The 22661-nt window shown below is 36.3% G+C and overlaps 1 protein-coding gene across 3 annotated transcripts in view; it reads right to left on the bottom strand.

Annotated features, from left to right (window-relative positions):
- Positions 1 to 22661, bottom strand: part of LOC127426167 (fibulin-2-like) — an 88541-nt gene that overhangs the window by 12587 nt on the left and 53293 nt on the right. For 2 of the 3 annotated variants that reach the window (XM_051672769.1, XM_051672768.1), the window contains 5 exons: positions 15451 to 15591; positions 10897 to 11031; positions 4711 to 4848; positions 4337 to 4480; positions 3677 to 3805 (listed from right to left, as the gene is read on the bottom strand). In XM_051672769.1, coding sequence (XP_051528729.1) covers positions 3677 to 3805; positions 4337 to 4480; positions 4711 to 4848; positions 10897 to 11031; positions 15451 to 15591 — 687 coding nt within the window. The remainder of the gene's footprint in view (positions 1 to 3676; positions 3806 to 4336; positions 4481 to 4710; positions 4849 to 10896; positions 11032 to 15450; positions 15592 to 22661) is intronic. The other variant, XM_051672770.1, reaches the window with a different exon arrangement.

Consider the following 22661-nt stretch of genomic DNA (forward strand, 5'->3'; position numbering starts at 1 on the left):
TGGGAAAGTCTGCTGTAAGTTACAATATGTCATTGTCTTTGTTATATGTATGTTTCTGGAAGTAATAAGGAAAAGCGTGACAAAAAAGACCATTTATTATATTTATTTGTGTCAGTGGGAATTTCATATAATAATACTCACTGTAGTTTGGCCTCTGAGTGAAACAAATTTGCTCACTGCATTTTACTAATTGAGACCTTTCCAAAAATATATAACACATGGCTAACTCATCTTTTTTTTGCAAATTATGATTACAAAACCATTCAAATTTGTCAGCAAATTAAAAAGCATTATTAAAGAATTGGTAGGATCAGCTATATGCATTGTAAAGTTCAGATTCTAAGCTTTAAAATTACACCTATTTTGTTTAGATCAAGCAAGAGGTTATCATTTATTACATTATTATTATTATTATTATTTAAAAAATTTTCTGCAGTGAGTGCCCCCCACTAGCCTGATATAAAATCTGTATTTTTTTTTAAACATGTTCAAAAAAAGGAGTACAAAACCTGTCAAAATTACTAAAAAAGAAGTTGACAGGGGCCTGGGTAGCTCAGCAAGTAAATATGCTGATTACCACACCTGGAGTCGCAAGTTAAAATCTAGGGCGTGCTGAGTGACTCCAGTCAGGCTTCCTAAGCAACCAATTGGCCCGGTTGCTAGGGTGGTAGAGTCACATTGGGTTAACCTCCTCGTGGTCACTATCATGTGGTTCTCGCTCTCGGTGGGGCGCTTGGTGAGTTGTGCGTGGATGCCACAGAGAATAGCGTGAGCCTCCACACGCGCTAGGTCTCCACGGTAGCGCACTCAACAAGCCACGTGATAAGATGCGTGGATTGATGGTCTCAGACGCGGAGGCAACTGAGATTTGTCCTCCGCCACCCGGATTGAGGCGAGTCACTATGCCACCACGAGGACTTGGGCATTCCAAATTGGGGAGAAAAGGGGAGAAAATCCCCCCCCCCAAAAAAGAAGTTGACAAAAAGATTGAATGCAATATCTTGGGATAATATATGCAATATGAGAGATTTATTAACAATTTTAGTGAGCCGGTCATTTTTGACTAGGAACACAAAATGTACATATGAACACAACACAAGTGTTAATGGACTTTGCCTTCTTTTTTTAAGTGAAAAAAGTTAGTTAATTGCTGCTGTTTATCACCATACAATGACTCTATTTCATGTTTTCTATTTTAATTAGTTTATATTTAGTATAAATTTATGTTCAATTTAATGTTGTCACCCTAATTGTTTAGCAGCATAATATCATCTGATGTTATATACAGGGCTCGAGTTGAGGGGGGATGCGAGGGAATGCCACCCCTCCTTGTTGCAAGAAATACCAAAAAGCATCCACCTTGTAAAACCACCACCCCCCTTACCATTAGATAGATTGTACAGTACAGTACATGTACAGTATTACTTAGAACTAAGCGTGCAATCAAAATATTAAAAATAATTTGATAAATAACAGACTTTAAATAAGGGCGATTAGCAGGTCAGAATTAGATTTCGACGTGTGAGGTTGCCAGATTTCTATAGATGAAATCCCCCAATCAGATCTTGACACTTGTACAGTTTGGATATATTCTGCCAGGGTGACGTTTTAATCACGCAATCTGCCAACCTTGAGCGCGCGAGCTCTCTCTAAAAAGACGCCAGTTTTCAGAAAACAATGGCAAACAGGTATGTTAGAGTTTAGCGATGGGTTGACTTGTCCTTCCTAGTAGTCACATGAAACGTACGCCTCTGAAGGCAATGCAAGTTTTCAAAAGTTTCACGCACTTTCACAGTTGGACAAGAGAACAGCAATATTTTGTCTTTAAAGTTGGCACGAAATGGAACTTGCGACCGACTTCCGTATTGTGATGTATTTCCGAGTGAAACAGCTTATCGAACAAGAAAAAAATTTAGGGAGGGGATTTGAGTTTATTCATTGGTTGTTGACTGGATTGTAAAAATATAGGCGTTGCATAGCGGAACTGAGGCAGATCTGAATGAGAGTTCGCAGTGGACACACACAACCCTACCACCGTGCTGCTTGATACAGAGCCGGTATCGGTGAAATTGAGCAGTGATCTCAACACATTTATGATCAAACTGACAACATAAATGCATGAGTACATCGCGGTCTTTGCTTACGAAGAGGCTGTAGCCGTTGAAAAACAAGTGAGTAAAAGATAACCATATTTTAACGTTTTGAATCACAATACACTAAATATAAAGGAAAAAAAACATTTACTCATGCTGTGCATCCCAATATAACTGCATTCAAAAATAAACATAAACTCCATCCGAAGCATTGTATTCATTAGTCATCACCCCAGCAATTCAGGCATGAAATGTCTCGAACACAACCGTGGATTCGCCGTTATTCCTCCTCATTCGAAATGTAAATTCAAGCCGGCTGACCCGTAACCAAAGAAGTGGAGTGGTAGTGGTGTAGTGGACTAAAGCACTGAACTGGTAAGTGGAAGGTTATTGGTTCGATCCCCACAGCCACCACCATTGTGTCCTTGAGCAAGGCACTTAACTCCAGGTTGCTCCAGGGGGATTGTCCCTGTAATCAGGGCACTGTAAGTCGCTTTGGATAAAAGCGTCAGCCAAATGCATAAATGTAAATGTAAGTCTGGGTTAAGGAATGATAGTTTTGAAGGAAAACAGACACCTTGCCATCTTCACCAACATGCGATTGATGCTTCATTCAACCTACACAAGGTTGTGGTATTTATAAGAAAGGGGCAGGGTTTAAGCAGACTAAATGATTGGAGAAGTCCTACATATGTCACCAGAGAGAAGTTTGTCGTTTCACCGGAAGATCGAGTAATGACATTTTGATTAAAGATTATGAGGTCAACATAAAAAAACAAAACAAGCACGGATGAATCGTTCACTGTAAAATCAATAACATGCATTTAGAAAATAGATAGGGTGAATTTTCATTTCATGCCGACAACAGAAGGTAAGATATTACTATGACGAGTGTACAGTTACAGCATTTACATGTTTTTAATTCAAACAATTTTCAGTGTTTTGCCCATAAAACACTTTTGTGTGTAGAACAAATTTTTTACACCACTGTTTAAGCATCCATCATAGAAACAGCCCAAACATTCTTTACTAGTTCGGTTCTTGGAGTAGCAAAAATGCATGTCTGGTACAGCGGGCGAGTGATCTAGAAAAAAACCTTTTCATGATAATAGCGTGGATTCTTTTCACAAAATTCATCATAAAATACTATTACAGAGGGTAACAGGTGCATATTATTGCCATGTGTCCTGAGGGTTAATGTCAATGATTAATGGTTAATTTTTGTCCAGATCTATAAATTAAAAATACATTAAAAATGCAATTCACAAACCATTTACTTGAATACACCTCTTCTATGATGAGCATATTTTCAGTTTCTGAGTTTAAAGTCATACTGATATATTTCTGGGACCTAAAGTAATTTTTTTTTTATGTGGTGTCCAGAGACAGTAAAAAAAGTCTCATTAAAAGCTGAAATTCCTGAAAAAAGAAATTTTGGCATGTTATTTAAAAAAAACAGAATTGGGTTTAAAAATATTATTTATATTTAAAAAAAAAAAAAAAAAAAGGGCATTTTTGGCACTTTCAGTGCCATTTTCAGTCACACATATTCAAAGTGTGTTAATGTGTGTGTTAATACGCACCCACACAAAGCTGGCGAATGGCATCGTACTGATATCCAGTTTGACAGTCACAGCGGTAGCTGCCAGGCAGGTTGTGACAGATCTGGCCCTGTCCACAGCGGTGGGTGCCGGTCTGACATTCATCCACATCTGCAAGCAAACAATCAACAATTTTACTAGTTCTTGCAACCTTCACTGGTGTGGTTAGCCTAGGTAGAGTAACAAAAAAGCATCAAAAAGTACCATAGTAATATCATGGTATTCTGTGAAGTACCTTGGTGTACCATGTAAATACAATAGTGCATACAGTATATGAATATGACAATCATTCAGTACCATGGCATAAATTAAAGTACAATGTTATTACCATTTGATACCATTGCTTTTCCATAGTGCCGCCACAGTACAGTAAGTATGCTGTTCATTATTTTGTTAACATTTAAATACATATTTTCTATCAAAAGTACTCAAAATGAAGAAATGTTATGAGACAAAATGTCTCGAGCAGTGTGTGTTTCGGTCTGGTTTTACCATTATTGACAGTAAAATATGAAAACACTGACATTGTGGGACCAGTCAATGAAAAACAGCTCAATAAACATACTAAATAATGTTTTAATTAAAATCTAAAAATGCAAAACTGTTTCTGTAAGGGTAAGGGTCAGGGGTGTATATCCTCACCAATGCAACGTGCTCCATCAGGGCTGGAATGATAACCCTGACTGCATATGATAATTTTGCGTTGACAGGTGTATGAGCCCACTGTGTTTATGCAGTTAAAGCCAGCAGTACATGGTTCTCTCACACTGCTGCATTCATCTATGTCTATAAAAAAGAGAGTGAGAAAGAGTTTTTAAGTAAAACGAAAGCAAAGAAAACAATTAATTTTATTATTAAGGCAACTCTGCTCTTGTAAAACTCTATTATTAGCAATGCTTTGCATTATTTGTTTGTCCTTTGTAAATACCACTTTTGTAATTGCAATTGTGGTACAGTTCATGCATCTGTCCACTAGGGGGCACTGTGTGACTCTAGGACTTTCTGCCCTGTCTTACCAATGCAGTTGCCCTGTAAGTCCTGAGTGAAGCCTGTGAGGCAGCGTTGCTTCAGGTTGCACTTGAACGAGCCATCAGTGTTCTGGCACTGGAGGTCTATCCCACAGTTATGAGTACGCATCACACACTCATCAATGTCTAGAATTAAAAAGAGAGCACCAGATGTCAAAACCAGGCCAATGGACTAAACAGCTGGAAGCCATCCAGTCGGATACCTGCACTGAAGCTGAAGGATTTGTTTACCTTTCGAGATTGATGCTGTTATTAAGGTTCAAACACATTAAGTTTCTTCTCTTAAAGGGGTAGTTCTCCTGAAAATGAAAACTTGGTCATTTACTTACCATCATGTTCATCCAAACCTTGACATTGTTTCTGCCATGGAACACAAACAGAGATGTGACCATTCACTTTCACTGTATGGAAAAACAATGTAATGAAAGTGAATTGTGACTGAGGCTGTCATTCTGCCCAACATCTCTGTTTGTGTTCCATGAATATATATATATTTAAAAGTCATATGGGTTTGGAATAACATGAGGGTGAGTTATTGATGACAGAATTTTCAATCTGGGGTGAACTATCCCTTTTAAACTGTCAGGAAAATCTGGATATGTCACCAAATTTGGTAAGCGTAGACACATAATTAATAGACTGGCCTCATCTGAGACATCTGTAGGAGGAGATGGGTTTGGACAGATATCACAACAGTCCACAATTACAGGTTAGAACTTCTCAGTAGGTGGCACTGTGGCTAAATAACAGGTTGAGAAAGCATGCTTACACTTATAAGGCAGCTGATCTCACATGATCAAACCCCAGCACATTTCTCTAGAGTCATCCACACTTTTTAGAGCATGCTTGCAATCGCAAAACTAAATGATTTTTTGATTTCCTTTATCCTATAAAGTTAAACTGAGTGTAACCCAAACTAATCAGCACCATTACCAAAGCAAACACTATGCATTAAACAAAAGAGATGGGCCACTTGTAGAAAAAAGAAATGGGAGAATATGGTGTTTGTAAGAATGGAAGTCTTGCCTATCACTTTTTTGATAGAGGCATTGCCTGTTTGTTAACTCTAGAACATGCATTACTGGACCATTGAGAAATATGCTGTTGTTAAAGCATGATTTAAGCACAAGAAGCACAGTTTATGATACCCTTTCTATCAGATTTTATTGCTGATTTGAAATATAATATTTAACTCTTAAATGCATACCTCAGGTCTTTTGTGGCTCGGGACCTCATTAATTTTTTTGTGTTATTCCCCCACTTCTTTAGTATTCCTTAACCTTTCTCTTATGAATCATCTAACAATAAAAAATGCCAAAATTGCAATAAATAAATAAATACAAATCTCAGATGGCCTAGCAAAAAAACAAAAAAGATCATTTCTAAATACTAATAACTAGAGTCCTGACCAACACAAAATAGGTATTGTTTTAAAGCTTAGAAGCTCTACTTTCCAATGCATGCAGGCATTATTATCAAAGCTGAACTAGTGCTTTGAAATGTGCAGACAAATCAGAAGTGTTCCGTTTTGATAATTTAAGAAAAAGTTTGCACTGTACATATTATTGTAATCAGTAAAAACATCAAACTCATCAAATAGCCACAAATATGTTGTTGGAAATCTCTCAAACAGTAGAATACAACCAGCCTATTTGATTTACTCACAGACAAAAAGCAAGAAATAGCTAAGTATATGTCTTTGACATTTATGTTGGTGTTGCTTATATGCCGTGTTTCCGCTTATAACTTCACAAAAAATAAACTGAACATAAAATATCACATAGCATTATTTAGAGGAGGTGATTATCTTTCAAACGAGCCCACACACAAGGTAATCGGATACAAAGATCATTAGATAATCCACATAAAGCACAATGTTACCAGGAGATGGCACCAAGTTAATGACACAGGCTCAATGATGACTCAAATGGCACAGAATGAAACTCATTCTGTGAAATCTCATTACTAAAATCATGTCTGCATGCTATGCAAACCTTTAGTCACTGTTGTTATTACATGTGTAATTAGTTCTTATGTACAGTTATTATGCTTTATTTGTTTGGAGAGGCTTTTGTACACTAGGATAAATTATTTTTGTAATGCTATAACTTTTGATTGCTTTGTCGAATCAACACATAATGTTCCTCAGTTGCAATTGACATGACTGGGAACAAAACAAAAGCAGTTTTTTGGACCTTATTTGCACCCTGAGATACATAATGTAAAATCAGAAAAATAAGAAAAAAGAACATTTTTGGCTCAAGTTTTTAAAATAATTTTTCAGCAGTTTCTTAGGCTGAGAGTATCCGAATGTTTCCTAATTTATATAATTAAAAATGTTAAATGTTTTCTTAACAATGATACCAAACACTTGACCCTCCATGTTTTTTTTTTTTTTTTTTTTTTTTTTTTGATTTTACAAGTTATAAGCCTTTAATTTTGTGGATGACACTGAAACAGGACATCTTTAAAAGCACCTTCAGAGCTTAAAGGGTTAATTATCAAAAGTGTGTAGGGTTTTTAGTGACCCAAGATATATAATAAAGTCACAATGTATATTTCCACTTCTACAAATCATATTTTTATGATTATTTCATATCTATTATAGTTTACTATCACAGGATATCTATTTCTTTGTTTATTACAAGACAAATGTGTGTACACATACATATTATACAGTACATGTTATTTGTTACTCAAGATGCCGCTGTTGTTTCAGTGACTGACTTGGTTTACATCTGACACTGCTATTTGATGAAGAAGCAACATGGAGGTAAACTACATAAAACAAATTAACAGTATAATATGGCTATTGACATCTGTGTGTACTAATGAAATTCTGTAAGTTGTTTTAGATTCAATAAAAATAATAATGTGTAAATTATGTGTAGCTTATTTGTTAAGTGTAGCTCAGTATGCATTTTACAGCCAGTTGCGTCTCATAAAATACCAGGGTGGAAGTAATGAATCCTGTTATATCATTTGCTGCATCAACTTTTTATATACTGTGTATATATATATATATATATATGTATATGTAGTATATATAAATACCAAAATATTAAATAATATATTTGTTTCTATTATTTTCTAATTGACTTTAAAATGCTTTGAAAATGTTACACTATCTGGGCATTTTTTAGATCCATTTGTGAAGTGCCGGGTCGCTAAACACCCGAGGTATGTAATGATGTTTGGCAGAACGCCCATGCATTTAAGAAATAAACATAATCTTGAATAACAGTTTTGGAGATTTCGGTTTTTCCCCTTATATGTAGATAGGAGCCATACTTGTATGCCTATTAGGGTGTTACCAAGACACCCGCCGAGTGAACTGACTTGCCTTAAACAGATTGTTCACCAAAAATGAAAATTCTGTCAAAATTTACTCACTTTCATTTTGTTCTAAACCAATATGACTTTTCTTGGTCTTCTGCGGAACACCAAAGGAGATATGTTAAAGAATACTGTTATTTCCATAATTGATAGTGACTCACTTTAAAACTTAAAAAAGCACCCAAAAGTAGTCCTTGCAACTTGTGTGTCATATTCCAAGTCTGTTTAAGGCACATGGTCACTTTGTATCATGAACAGACCTAAATGAAAGCCGTTTTGCTCTCTTAAATCAAATTAAATAGTCTTAAGTCACATTTACTACTTTTATGACACTTTTAAGTCACTATCAACTGCCATTATATGGAAATCAGTGATCACGACATTCTGCTGTATAAAATCTCTCCTTTTGTGTTCCGCAGAATAAAGAAAGTCAAATGGTTTTGGTTTGACATGTTGGTGAGTAAACAATGACAGAATTTTCATTTTTGGGTGAACTATTCCTTTAAAAAGACTTATTAAATCCACTTGGGAGATATTGGTGAGCTCTTAATTTCAGGTTTTAGGAGGCCATTCCCAATCTTTCATGCTGCATTATGGCATTAGACAGGGAAGTTATCATCTTCCCAAAGCCTATAATTAGTTAAACTCCACTATTTCCATCATTTTGTCAGATATTATCATAATTATCCCTCCACACTTATTAGCATGCACCATGTCAAGTCCTGACAAGATCGGAGACTCCTGCAAAGTTTTCTCTATGTTCAAAGGCAATTTGAAATGGTTAGATGTGTCTAGGCATCTGCTTTGTGTAAAAACACAGTGCTGGATGCTTTAGATGTTAGTAAGCGAGAGCCTTAGGGTGATCAGCTGTGGCCTGTTTTGAACGGCAAAGACCTGCAAAAAAAAAAAAAAAAAAAAACACTTGCATTTTGCTGCACAGATTGATGCACACTTTCTGGCTACACTCGCGGTATGGCGGTGTGTTTGAAGACAGTGGTCTCAGATCTGTGAAATAGTGTGGGCCTAGAGGACTTTGAGAAGGATGGAAGACTGTTTATTATTGATTCTGTCCATATGCATCACCGGGCATCTCTGATAGCTTATTCACAAGATGGGGGGAAGTTGGAGTGCCATGTTTTTGCTCTTTTGATCTCACATAAAAGCAAAGTTCACGCAGGCATAACTATCAGCATACTTAAAGATTTAATGGGATAGTTCACTCAAAAATAAAAAGGACAAACTGGCAACAAAATGAATCGGAGGTGCCAGAATTTAATTGTCCACCCCAATTTAACCCCTGCTTATGCTACTATTACCCTTTTTATTACGATGAGCTCACTGCAGGCAACAACAAACACAGTGCGAGCCATGACGTCCAATTCCTGGACAAATTACTCTTTTGAATCAGGTCTCTTTAACGAATCAGCCGAAAAGGTTCACAAAATGGTTTTGAACTCAGGAGCTCAGGTTAGAAGTCTAAATCAGAGTCAGTGAGTTCACAACTGACAAGTGGATTACTGGAATAGTGGACATTTATACAATGTTTTATGAAAATGTTCACTTTGTAGTGTTTATATTGTAATACATTGTAAATTATTTTAAGAGTGCATATTTTTTATCTAATTGTGAGAGCAACTTGGAGCGCAGACATTTCAAAATAAGAGTCCCCTGTGTATTTTAGGCTTGTTCATAATTAAAAGTCCAGCATTATGTAATTTTTTCTGGTTATTACTGGTATTTTGGTAGCACAATAAACTGCATCTGGGATTTCATTCAATTTGGACTCTTGTAGCCTCTGTGTCAGTGCCACATCGTCACAGTAAGGGAAGACTACGATTTTTTTTAAACACATTTTAATATATATTATTCACTAAGAAAAAAAAAGCATGCAAACTGATTGCCTTAAAAAAATCTATATTATCTATCTATCTATACACACACACGCGCGCACACACACACACAACACACACACACACACACACACACACACACACACACTGTAAAATCTAATTAGTATTTAAAAATCTAATATATGCAAAAATCTAATTTACACTCACTGAGCACTTTATTAGGAACACTATGGTCCTGATAAAGTGCCCAATGTGGTCTTCTGCTGTTGTAGCCAATCTGCCTCAAGGTTCGACATGTGCATTCTGAGATGCTATTCTGCTCACCACAGTTGTACAGAGTGGTTATATGAGTTACTGTAGACTTTCTGTCAGCTTGAACCAATCTGGCCATTCTCCGTTGACCTCTCTCATCAACAAGGCATATCCGTCCGCAGAACTGGTGCTCACTGAATGTTTTTTGTTTTTGGCACCATTTTGAGTAAATTCTAGAGACTGTTGTGTGTGAAAATCCCAGGAGATCAGCAGTTACAGAAATTCTCAAACCAGCCCATCTGGCACCAACAATCATGCCATGGTCGAAATCACTGAGATCACATTTTTTCCCCATTCTGATGGTTGATGTGAACATTAACTGAAGCTCCTGACCCATATCTGCATGATTTTATGCATTGCACTGCTGCAACACGATTGGCTGATTAGATATTCGCATGAATAATTAGGTGTACAGGTGTACCCTAATAAAGTGCTCAGTGAGTGTATATACAGTATATCAATCAGTTATCAGCTGTCGTTCCTTACTTTGGCTTTTTATTGAGCTTTTATTGAGCAATTCTGTTATTTGGCAACTAAAAACAGCCATTTGGCTCCTAAATAATTCAGTCATAGTAGATTTTAATCTGGAGCCCTGTGTTAATGTTGTATAGGTTCTGTTGCACTGTCTGTGTGCAAAAAAACATAAGTCCATGGCATCACTTAGCCCTTAACTTACCTTCACATACTCCATTTCTCTGCTGGTAGCCGCTCGGACATGAGATCTTCCTCTCACACATAAATGCTCCCACTGTGTTCACACATTGCTCGTCCGTCTGGCAGGTGTGTGTGTCCGTCAAACACTCGTTCACATCTGTAAAGCAAAAGAACAAGTGACAGTATAGCATCTTATGCTAAAGCAGGTGGAGCAACAAGCAGATGAGACAGCGGAGTCCTATAAACAGCCATTAACAGGCTGGGTGGCGTTGTGTTTCTTTGTAAGCATGGCTCATGTCAAGCATTCGTCTTCATGTTATGTTCAACAGTTTACATAAATGTTCTGGCGCGCCGATGAAGAGTCAAGATTGTAGTATGCTAGATTTATTTTAGGCAATAACTCTGGGCAATGTTGAAGAAGTCTAAACAAGGTTGAAAAGAGACGCAGCCCAGAGAGAGGAGAGGATAATTACTTCAGGCTTAGACAATGGCTGATTTGCGGGCCAAGAAAAGGATTCAATCTGTCATGTTATTGCCAGAGTAAATAATTTTGGGGGACAAGGTGGAAATGTTTGTGCTTTCTGCTGGCTACAATGCATTAGGAAATTAGGACAGAGAAAAGAGCACATGGTACTTTATCTGTATTCCACACAATGGCTGGTAACACCATAGAGAGAATAATGATTTTAACACATATTTAGACAGAATAGATTTGCATTTCCAGAAGGAAATACTGTCCATTAGATTTTGAGAACCAGAACGACTGACACCAGTGTCTTTGCTACGATGAGTATCGTACAGCCTGACATTAAGTTGCACAGTGTGCCATGGCTTTTACCCAAGATCTCACTGGGATCATATCGTTTAATCTGAGAAGCAATAATCGAAAAGGATTGGAGGTTGTGGCAATGGTGCAGCCTTTAGTGTAGTTCCCTTGGTAGTCAGATCGCAAACTACTGGCATCACTCTCTTTGAAATGTACACATTGTTAGCCCCAACAGGCACGCTGAAAGCAGTTCTGGCACTCTTTTGCACTATGTCGACGATCCGGCACAGAAGTGTCAACAAGCTGCTTAATAAACATACATGAGCCATGGGCGCTTATTTAAAAATATGCTTTATCTTAACAATATGGTGAATTGCCTTCAAAATATGGTAATCTGAAATGCATTATAGGGCATGCATTAGATGAATAATGCATTTCTGCAGACTGGAGGCAAATGGGAGTGGGTTAGCACAAAGAGACATGACTGCAGTGCAAGCGATGAGGATTATGGGCTGTGGACTTTATATCAGTAGTACTGCTATAATTGGTAATGATGATGACCATCCAAGGTTGTGAAGGGCACCTTTAAATTTGTGAACGAAAGGGGCAGGGGCTTGTGCCCCTGTAGCCCCCGTTCTGCGCACGTCACTGCACACACATATACTTTGGTAGAACTGCAAGGTGATCAATTAATTTACAAGGATTCATTTAAGACTACCAAACTATTAACTTTGGTAACACTATCTGTGAAGCCCATATTTATAATGCATTGTAAAGGCATTTTAATGCATTAGTAATGTCTCATAATACACCTTAGAATATGTTATTACTTCTCATAAATAATAGTAACCACAATTATAATACATTATACTACTTATTTATAGTTATACCTTAGAGTGTAATGAATTATAACACAAGCAATATCCAATTTTATCTGCAGAATTATTATTATATATAGTATATTTGATATATATAATAGATATGCTTTAAGTGACAAAAGCAATGTCTTCTTATAAACATCCATAAGATATTTTTAAGTGGTTATAAGACATTGCAAGTCATGCTGGAAGTTATATACATAACACATGCACAAAATACAAAATAACACACATTCAATGTACATTTTGAGACATTAAGAAAAACACTTGTAAAGTCACAAGGTTAAAATATATCAGGAACTCTCATTTGAGAAAAAACTATGTATGAAAACACACCCAAGAAGAAAAAAAATTCTAACTGATTCTATACTGCACTCCATTCAATGAACTTTAATGTTTGTGCATCTTATTTGAAGACTTATTTTATAAATAACTTCTATTATATAAGTTTGACATGTAATGTACTGTATGTTAAAAGTTTATAGCTGTTTATAAGAACATATTGCTTTTGTAACTTTATTTAAAGCAGGCAAAGACCACTTATAATTTGATCACATCATAAAGCCTTTTGACTGTTTACACTATGCTGGTTTTGCATGACAGCACTTATACAATTAACTTTATTAACTTATGCTGCATTAAAATTGGATGTTGCTTGTGTTATAATGCATTATACTCTAAGGTATAACTATGAATATGTAAGTATTATAATGTATTATACATTTAGTTATGATTATTTATGAGAAGTTATAACTTACTATAAGGTGTTTTATGAAACATTATGAATGCAGTATAATGCCTTCACAATGCATTATAAATATGGGCTTCATAGAAAGTGTTACCTTCACTTTTAGCAGAAACTTATGACACCCATTTCAAATTCACAATCTTTCTCTTCCAGAAAAATGGATCAAAAATATTTATGACTCATCTTGCACTCACTCATTTTGTCCAATCAAATGCGTTCTAGAATGAGAACTTTCCTCCCCAAAATACCAACTATTTCTGACTAGCATAGCAAGTAGCAAATCATGTTCATGGCTGTGATGTAAACTAAAGGCTATTGGCTATTTAAAAAAATTATTGATATATCCCGCCCCAACTTCCCGTTTCAATACGAAATACATCAGCACTACAAGCAGAACTGGGATTACTTCTGAATTGTAATCTGGTACTAATTACAAATTACATGACTCAAATTGTAGTTATTAACATAATCCCTTGGATTACGCTTTTAAGGTAATCTAATATGATAGTTTTTGGATTACTTTTAGATTACTTCTGACATAATTCTTGTTTATTTGATGTCACATGAGTAGGATAAGCTTGTATCATTTTGACATTGTTTTGCTTAAATGTAAAGTAAAAAACGTACTAAAATGGATTAAAATATGAGAATTGAAATTGATATTTTTGTGTGTTTTATGATGTATTTGTCTGTTTCTAAGAGAAATAAAGAAGGTACTTAAAATGTTCTTACTCTGGCAATTTTGCCATTATAAACGGCAATCAATGACAGCTATATTTGTAAATCGACGTCATAAAAAAAAAAGTGTCAAAAGTTGTCGCAAAAGCGCATTCATGTACATTTTTGAAGCGGAGTACAAAAGCAATTTGCGAAACTAAACCTAACTTTACCATACTAATGCAATTGTTTCGGCATCTTCAGTGTAATTATGGCTGATGGTTAGTATCAGGTCTGTCTCGATCCCCCCATCCCCTTCCATTCGAAAAAGACTTATTGAACGTATATCAGCTGTAGGCTGTTTTGGAACGAAAAATGCAAAATATTTGAAAATAAGAATTAGAGGGATCATTAATTTAAAAAAAATGTACTGCCTTTGCCTGACTAATATGTAATCATGTAATCCATAAAAAGAAACTGTAATCTGATTACAAGTATTCTAAAATTGTATTTAATCTAATTACAAGTACTTGGTTTTTGTGTAATTTGATTACATTATCCAGATTACATGCAATCCGTAACTACCCAGCACTGACTACAGGAAAGAAAACTGTGCTCATCAAATTTCATGGGGTCTTTAAACATTGCATTAAGGAGTGGGTGTTCCTTCAACTTCAGGCAATTTCATGTCCCAGGGGATGATTTTTATTAAAACAAACAGATTTGAACTTTTTTCTATTTTTTAAATGAAAGTCAATTTAAAACTGGCCTAGAAACGTTTTACCAGGCCTTTATAAATAATTTGTGGTACTTTACAAATGTCTTTAATGCACAGATTTGACTGTTTTAGCCTTGTCCCAGACTTTCAATATTAAACTATGAAAATCCATTATAAAAATACAAATGATTACATATTTAAAACTATGATAATTTAAACAAAGAGTAAAATTATATCAGTTGTGAGAAAAAACTAAGTTCTTTCAAAGTTAGTGTGCTTGACATAAAATGTAAAATGACATAAATCTACTGTGATGCTTGTACAAACACTGTTGGACATTGTTCGTAGACAAAAAACTAATAAAAGTGTGCAAAAAAGTGTTAAATTCACAGGGCTAAAAGTGCAAGAAGTTGAAGAATCACCCATATATGTTTTACATGCATTAAGTTTGAACATGAAACATAAAAAACCTCAGGCCATCTCTAAAATGAAGTACAATTCAAGTCAATGCCCTAATTTTCCATCAAGCTGCTACAAAGCTTGTCTGCTATCTGGTTTAGAGATTCTTCCAAGAGTCCCATTGACTACCACAAGAATCAAAACTGTTTTGTAATAGCTTAAGACAATTTTGTAAGCTTATCATTAATGCTATGTTTTGGTTATGTCTGGAGGAATGCAAAACTTATTCGGCCAGGCCCCACAGCTTCTGGTGAGAAGCCTGAGCAAACATGATACCCATAACACAACCACATGCATGTGAGCTGGTTAAAAGCGCATGCCAGTGGCCGTTGCTGGTTGAAACCTCTTACCCACACAATCTCTATTTTGGTTGTGAATAAAGCCCTCATCGCACATCTCATTCAGTGGCACACACTGGTAGGAGCCCTCTCGGTTCACACACACCTCTTCCAGGGAGCAGTTGTGTCTGCCGCCTGTGCACTCATTCACATCTACGGTACACATAACAGATGAGTGCAGTTGGAGACAGTGTTCCCACACCTTTTTCACCAATGAACTTTCATTACTTTTCCATGATCTTTCCAGTCATTCGTGATTACTGAAGGACTTATAAAATTACTTGGTAAAGCATTACAATAATAAGGTTCTATCCGTTATGTAAGGGATAATCTAATCTATCATAAAATAAACCCAGACAGGGTGGTCAGGACCACGACACGAAGCGTGGTGAGCTTGTATCACCCTAAAGGGGTTTATTTTACGATAATGACTGATTGACTGTATATTATACAGCGTATTACACAGCTATGTACCAAATAAATAATTAAATGGGCATTATATATTAATTAGAGTTGAAATTATGTTATGTGAGAAGAAAGACACCAGAGTCTCCAGAAAAACTGATTTCAAGGTGTTTATATTGCGAAAATGACTTCCTGACTGCTCATTGTGTTGCTTATTACATGACTAATTAACAAATAAATAAATAAATGGTCATGAAATATTGATCTGAGTTGAAAATATTTTATTAGCTTACTTTTAGAGATTACAGAGTGCTATGAGAAGTATGAAAAACTACTTGCAATATACGTGCGGTCATTATTCCGAAATATCAGACTGCTGGATGGCTTGATTGACCAATCAGAATCGAGTATCCCCAAGAGCCGTGTAATAACATTTGTGCATTAGGTATAATGAACTAACAATGAACCATAATATGGAGAGCATTTTGTCATATATGTTAATGATAATATTAGGGCTGTCAATCGATTAAAACTTTTAAGCAAATTAATTACATGACATGCATAAGAAAGGCCCTAAGTAAAATATTCAATATAATTACACTGCCTGGCCAACAAAAAAAAAGTCACTGTTTGGATTTAAATAAGCAGAAACTTAAGAGCCTATGATTGGATCATTATTGCAGTGATTAATATGTTTCAGCTGGAAAAATTATTTTTAACACTAACTGATGCAATATGTAGCTTTTAATTTCTTAAACAACCATGTCGGAAGACATATCCCTATCAGAAAGACTTGAGATTATTGGAATTAATACAATGAAAAGATATTTATATCATTTGGCGTAAGCCCCGTCCTACGGTTTAGCTCTCAGATGCTGCTTGGACCGTCATATCCTGCCAGAGGCGATGAGGAGAGGGAAGCGGAGCTTACCCCCGCCCAGGACGGGACCTGAACTGGTGAGGATGGGGTGGGATGGGGGTAAAAACATGAAGGTATGCGAACAATGAGAGACAGCTGACCGGCTTTTAAAGCAGAGCTGTATTGTGATTGGATGAAATGCCTGATAGAAGAATCCCGAGCTCTTATTTCTAGAACTACACTTATGCTTAAATTTACTGTGTTTCAGAAGGGGCAAATTATTGGCCTGCATCAAACAAAGAAAACAACTAAGGAGATCACTGGAATTGGGTTAAGAACTGTCCAATGCATTATTAAAACCTGGAAGGATAGTGGTGACCCGTCAGCTTCGCGGAAGAAATTGGAAAAAAATCTTGATTGTGATTGGAGATCACTAAAATGCTTGGTGAAGTCACATCGTAAAAAATCGACAGTAGAACTCACGGCTATGATTAATAGTGAAATTAAGAGCATTTCCACACGCACAATGTGCGACGAGAATTTACAGGATTGGGACTAAACAGCTGTGTGGCCACAAGAAAGCCACTTGTTATTGAGGCTAATCGGAAAAAAACGACTTCAGTTTGCTAGGGAGCATAAAGATTGGACTGTGGAGCAAAAGAAAAAGGTCATGTGGTCTGATGAGTCCAGATTTACCCTATTCCAAAGCCCGTCATGCATAGTGCCCACTGTACAAGCCTCTGGAGGCAGTGTTATGTTCTGGGGTTGCTTCAATTGATCAGGTCTAGACTCAGCAACATTATGCGGCAATAAAATGAAGTCAGCTGACAACCTGAATGTACTGAATGACCAGGTTATCCCATCAATGGATTTTTTTCTGCCCTGAAGGCACGGGCATATTCCAGGACGACAATGCCAAGATTCATCGGGCTCAAATTGTGAAGAGTGGTTCAGGGAGCATGAGGAATCATTTTCACACATGAATTGGTCACCACAGAGTCCTGACCTTAACCCCATTGAAAGTCTTTGGGATGTGCTGGAGAAGACTTTACGGAGTGGTTCGACTCTCCCGTCATCAATACAAGCTCTCGGCCAAAAATTAATGCATCTCTGGACGGAGATAAATGTTGTGATGTTGCATAAGTTTGTCAAAACAATGCCACGACGAATGCACACTGTAATCAAAGCTAAAGGCGGTCCAACAAAATATTAGTGTATGCAACATTTTTGGGGGGCCAGGCAGTGTAATATATAATAATTCAAATAATTCTATATATTAAAATGCTTAATATATAAATATACTGTTATTCATGTTAGTTTATATTGCATTAACTATGTTAACATATGCAAATTTTAATGTCAAAAATGTATTAGTATATGTTGTAATTAACATTAACCAAGATTAATTTAACCAAAACCAATTATTTTATAGAGACTGCCCTCACAAAAAGCTATGTCAAGCTGACATTTTTTACAGCTGAGCTGTATTTAATAAAATTAAAAAAAGCATATTTACTACATACATTTCCAAGACTTTGTTTTATGATTTTATGAATTTCCATGACTTTTCAGTGGTGGTGGTGTAGTGGACTAAAGCACATAACTGGTAATCAGAAGGTTGCCGGTTTGATCCCCACAGCCACCACCATTGTGTCCTTGAGCAAGACACTTAACTCCAGGTTACTCTGGGGGGGGATTGTCCCTGTAATAAGTGCACTGTAAGTCGCTTTGGATAAAAGCGTCTGTCAAATGCATAAATGTAAATGTAATGTGAAGAAAAGAACACATGCTCTGTGTTCAGACTTGCAATTATTTTGAAAAATATTGTGATTATGAAAAAAAAAAATGGTAAGGTTTTTGTGGTAATGGTAAGTCCTCTTAAAAAGAACTAAACTGAGACATTTTGTTTTTTCAGTTCATCCACAAACAAATAAATATATAAACAGTTAAACAAAGAAAAAACACTGTCTTCTTCATATTCAAAATGTACCCATTCACAGTGAACCTGTCTTTCCATTCCATTCCAAAAATATTCCATTTGACTCTTTACTCTAAGTCTTAAAAACAAGTAGGCATATACAAACTATTCTCTAGTCTACTGTATATAAGACAGTCCTAAAGAACGAGGCTTAATGTCAAACTGAAGTTGATCTGATAACCAACTTAAAGTGAAAGTTTTGGTTAGTTTGTCACCATTTCATTTAATTATTTGTATTCATTATTTTATTATAATTAATTTAATAATGCATTATATTATAGTATCTAAATATTATATATATATATATATATATATATATATATATATATATATATATATATATATATATATATATGCAAGTTCCTTCCTTTTCATTATGTTGGATGTTGGTAATATTAGTTCTGCTTTCACTTGTTGCCACTGGGAGTGTAATAAGGGCAACATGCTCTCTCGTGAGGTAAACAGGTGGCAGGAGATTGGAGAAAGAGCGCATGTTTCTGGAATCTACAGGTGCTACTGTTAATGCTGTTTGCTCAGCAATCATTTAATAAATATGTTTGAATTATACCCCATCTTGTATTGCGCGTTATTATTATGAAACCTGTGCCTGGCGGAGACTGAGATGCTGCTACCGCAGATGATAATAAAAACCACTTCACGCAGGACACGCCAGTTTACGCCGGGTTCACACATCCTCCGTGAGTGGCACGTTTTCTTTTCGGCGCCCATATTAACAGATTACACCGTTCCCACTGCAAGCATGAGTCACAATGTGACGACGCGGCAGTGAGCGGATAGTTTTTGTGTTGAGCCTGGGTGCAGTACAACACTAAAATAATCAGGAGATTATAGAAAAGACACAAAAGCAAATCAAAATTATACAAACTGAACTTATAGTACACTGCAATTTATTTGTCTGCATGCAAGTAAACTCAATAAAGTAACTTAATAAAGGAAAGAATTAATAAAATGCCAAACCTTTTGCCATTCTGTGTATATAGGTGTACAGTATAGACACAACATTAACCAATCACAACCAAGTGTGCTGATAAAGATGAAGTGCTCATGACTGCCCGCTGTTGTCTTTGAAGCAGCAATATCCTCAGCTTATTATGACCTTATTAAAGTGCAAAGTTTGCGTAGGACCATAGATAACTTTATTTTCTGCGCAGAGACACTGCTGTTTCTCGCTGAAGAGACGTGGCCAATGTGAACGTCCAACACGACCGTGCCGCTCACGCCCTGCTCACAGAGGATGTATGAACCCAGCATTAGTTTAAATAAAGCGCTTAGCACGCGTAAGCAAACTGAAATGAACTCTGAGCACTTCTGTTACTCTAAGCATGAGATGGAGTTGTGGAGCACAGAATTGCTCTGAAAACACTGTAATAATGCTCTTATATACTTAATATACTTAACTTAATATAGACTGGATAGAGCAGCGCAAATAAACTTTGAAGTGAGCAGACTATTTATTTATTAAATGTAATAATCGCACGAAGTCATATCCCGATTTCGATTTTATTTCAATTAATTGTGCAGCCCTAGTTCAGACACAAACACACACACACACTTGTAACACATACACACCATCACAAAGTTATGTTAGCTTTTTACGAGGTGTGAGATCAGATCAAGTTTTGTTTCTAATAGTAAGGTTTGCTTTCAATAAATCATCCATTTTATTGTCTTTTCAAATGGGGTTTTCTTTGTGGTGAAACTGCATGCATCTCTGGCTTTATGAATCTATAACACTTCATGTTTATCACGTGAATAATTGCTTATGAAGAAAAAAGATGCGAGAGAAACTCCAGGGTGGACAGTGGGCCACATAGAGAATATACATTTGGGATTGTAAATGTCTATCATAAATTCAATGACAGTTAATACTAAAACATTTCATAAATAATCCCTCGTTCCAGTTTCCTCCAGAGTGTGGCTTAGTCTTTGGCTCCACAGCAAATCCAGTCAAGCCTGATTTTGTTACTGCCAAGATGAAATCAAGGTCTCTGCCCACCCGCATTCAACCATATGGGAACACTTTGAAGACAGAGACTGACAGAAAGAGAGAATGAAATAATTCTTTAAACACAGACATAATTCAACGGTGAAAACTGCCCTCTCAGCTGAATAGATTTTGATTATATACACAATTAAACTGTTTTTACGTTCAGAAAGTGCAATGATTTACAGATCCTGTCTCCTGAAATCAAGGTGAACTCAAAAACCTAAAGTGGGGTGGTACTCAAGGGGGTGATAGAGTTACCTTCAAATGTCTGTGCCATTAAACCTGATGTGTTTTTATTTGGGAAGCTAGCTATAAACATGTTGACTTTAACCAACTTGTTTAGTAAGACTCACTTCAAACTGTTTTTCCGCCATGACGGAATAAGAAAACTGACAGTAGAAGAAGACAATAACGCTGTATGGCAATAATGTAACATATGCTATAATGCTTACAAAAAGTTGAAAATGCAACTCACTTATGGATTATTTGTAACTCATTTTGGAACGCAACTAGGCACAAAATTGAGCTAACATAGCAAGAGTCCAAATCAAATATGGCGACATGTCAATAATATCTAACGTCACGACACAAGATCCAATGAGGTTTGATGTTACTGACGTGTCGTCATATTTAATTTGGGACCTGTATACACTCACTGAGCACTTTATTAGGAACACTATGGTCCTAATAAAGTTCCCAACGTGGTCTTCTGCTGTTGTAGCCCATCCGCCTCAAGGTTCGATGTGTTGTGCATTCTGAGATGCTATTTTGCTCACTACAATTGTACAGAGTGGTTATCTGAGTTACCATAGCTTTTCTGTCAGCTCGAACCAGTCTGGCCATTCTCCATTGACGTCTCTCATCAACAAGGTGTTTTCCATCCGCAGAACTGCCACTCGCTGGATGTTTTTTGTTTTTGGCACCATTCTGAGTAAATTCTAGAGACTGTTGTGTGTGAAAATCCCAGGAGATCAGCAGTTACAGAAATACTCAAACCAGACCATCTGGCACCAACAACCATACCACGGTCCACTGAGATCACATTTTTTGCCCATTCTGATGGTTGATGTGAACATTAACTGAAGCTCCTGACCCGTATATATGCATGATTTTATACACTGCACTCCTGCCACACCATTGGCTTTTAAGATAATCGCACGAATAAGCAGGTCTACAGGTGTTCCTAATAAAGTGCTCAGTGAGTTTACATGAGCTGATCAATTACTTGATTGGTATTTAAAGGTAAAGAATAAATTACATTTTAGTTTGTTCATCATACAACGTGATTATATGCCTTAAAAAGACTCTCAAAATTATGTACAAGTCGTATGGAAAACTACATATGACACTTTTGAGTTGTTTTAAGTGCTTTAAAGTGAGTCAATATCAACTGCTGTCGTTTGGAAACCAGCGGTTGCAACATTTTTTTAAATATCTCCTTTTTTTTGCAGAAGAAAGAAAGTAATATGGGTTTGGGATGACAGGAGAGTGAGTAAATAATGACATATTTTTTATTTTGTGCTGAACTACTCCTTCAAATTGAATGCAGAGTGAGAACTTTGAACAAAGGACTGGTTGTTACTTCTATATTTTTGCTATAGACATTTAAGTCAATGCACAGGTGGTATAAATTATGTAAAGAAATCTTCACCGTTATGCTAACACTATCAAAATAATGTTTTTGGGTCAGTTTATAGTCTGCAACAGCTGTGCATGGCAATTTTATTAGCACCCTCCATGGCAAGTTTAGGATATGGAATAGAAAGACCTTGAAATACAGAATATCTACTGCAACACTATTAGTATGGTAAATAAACGCACAGTAAAAGTGTCAGATCAGACAGGAAGATGTATGGTAAAACAGCGGAAATGTCGAACCCAGAGCTGAGGTCGTTGTTTATTATTGTAGTCAGGGTTGAACAGGAGTAATTAGTCATGGATCGGTGAAGCTGAAGGAAGCAAAATCCTCAGGT

This window comes from Myxocyprinus asiaticus, chromosome 35, assembly GCF_019703515.2.
Source record: "Myxocyprinus asiaticus isolate MX2 ecotype Aquarium Trade chromosome 35, UBuf_Myxa_2, whole genome shotgun sequence".
In the NCBI taxonomy this organism is placed as follows: Eukaryota; Metazoa; Chordata; class Actinopteri; order Cypriniformes; family Catostomidae; genus Myxocyprinus; species Myxocyprinus asiaticus.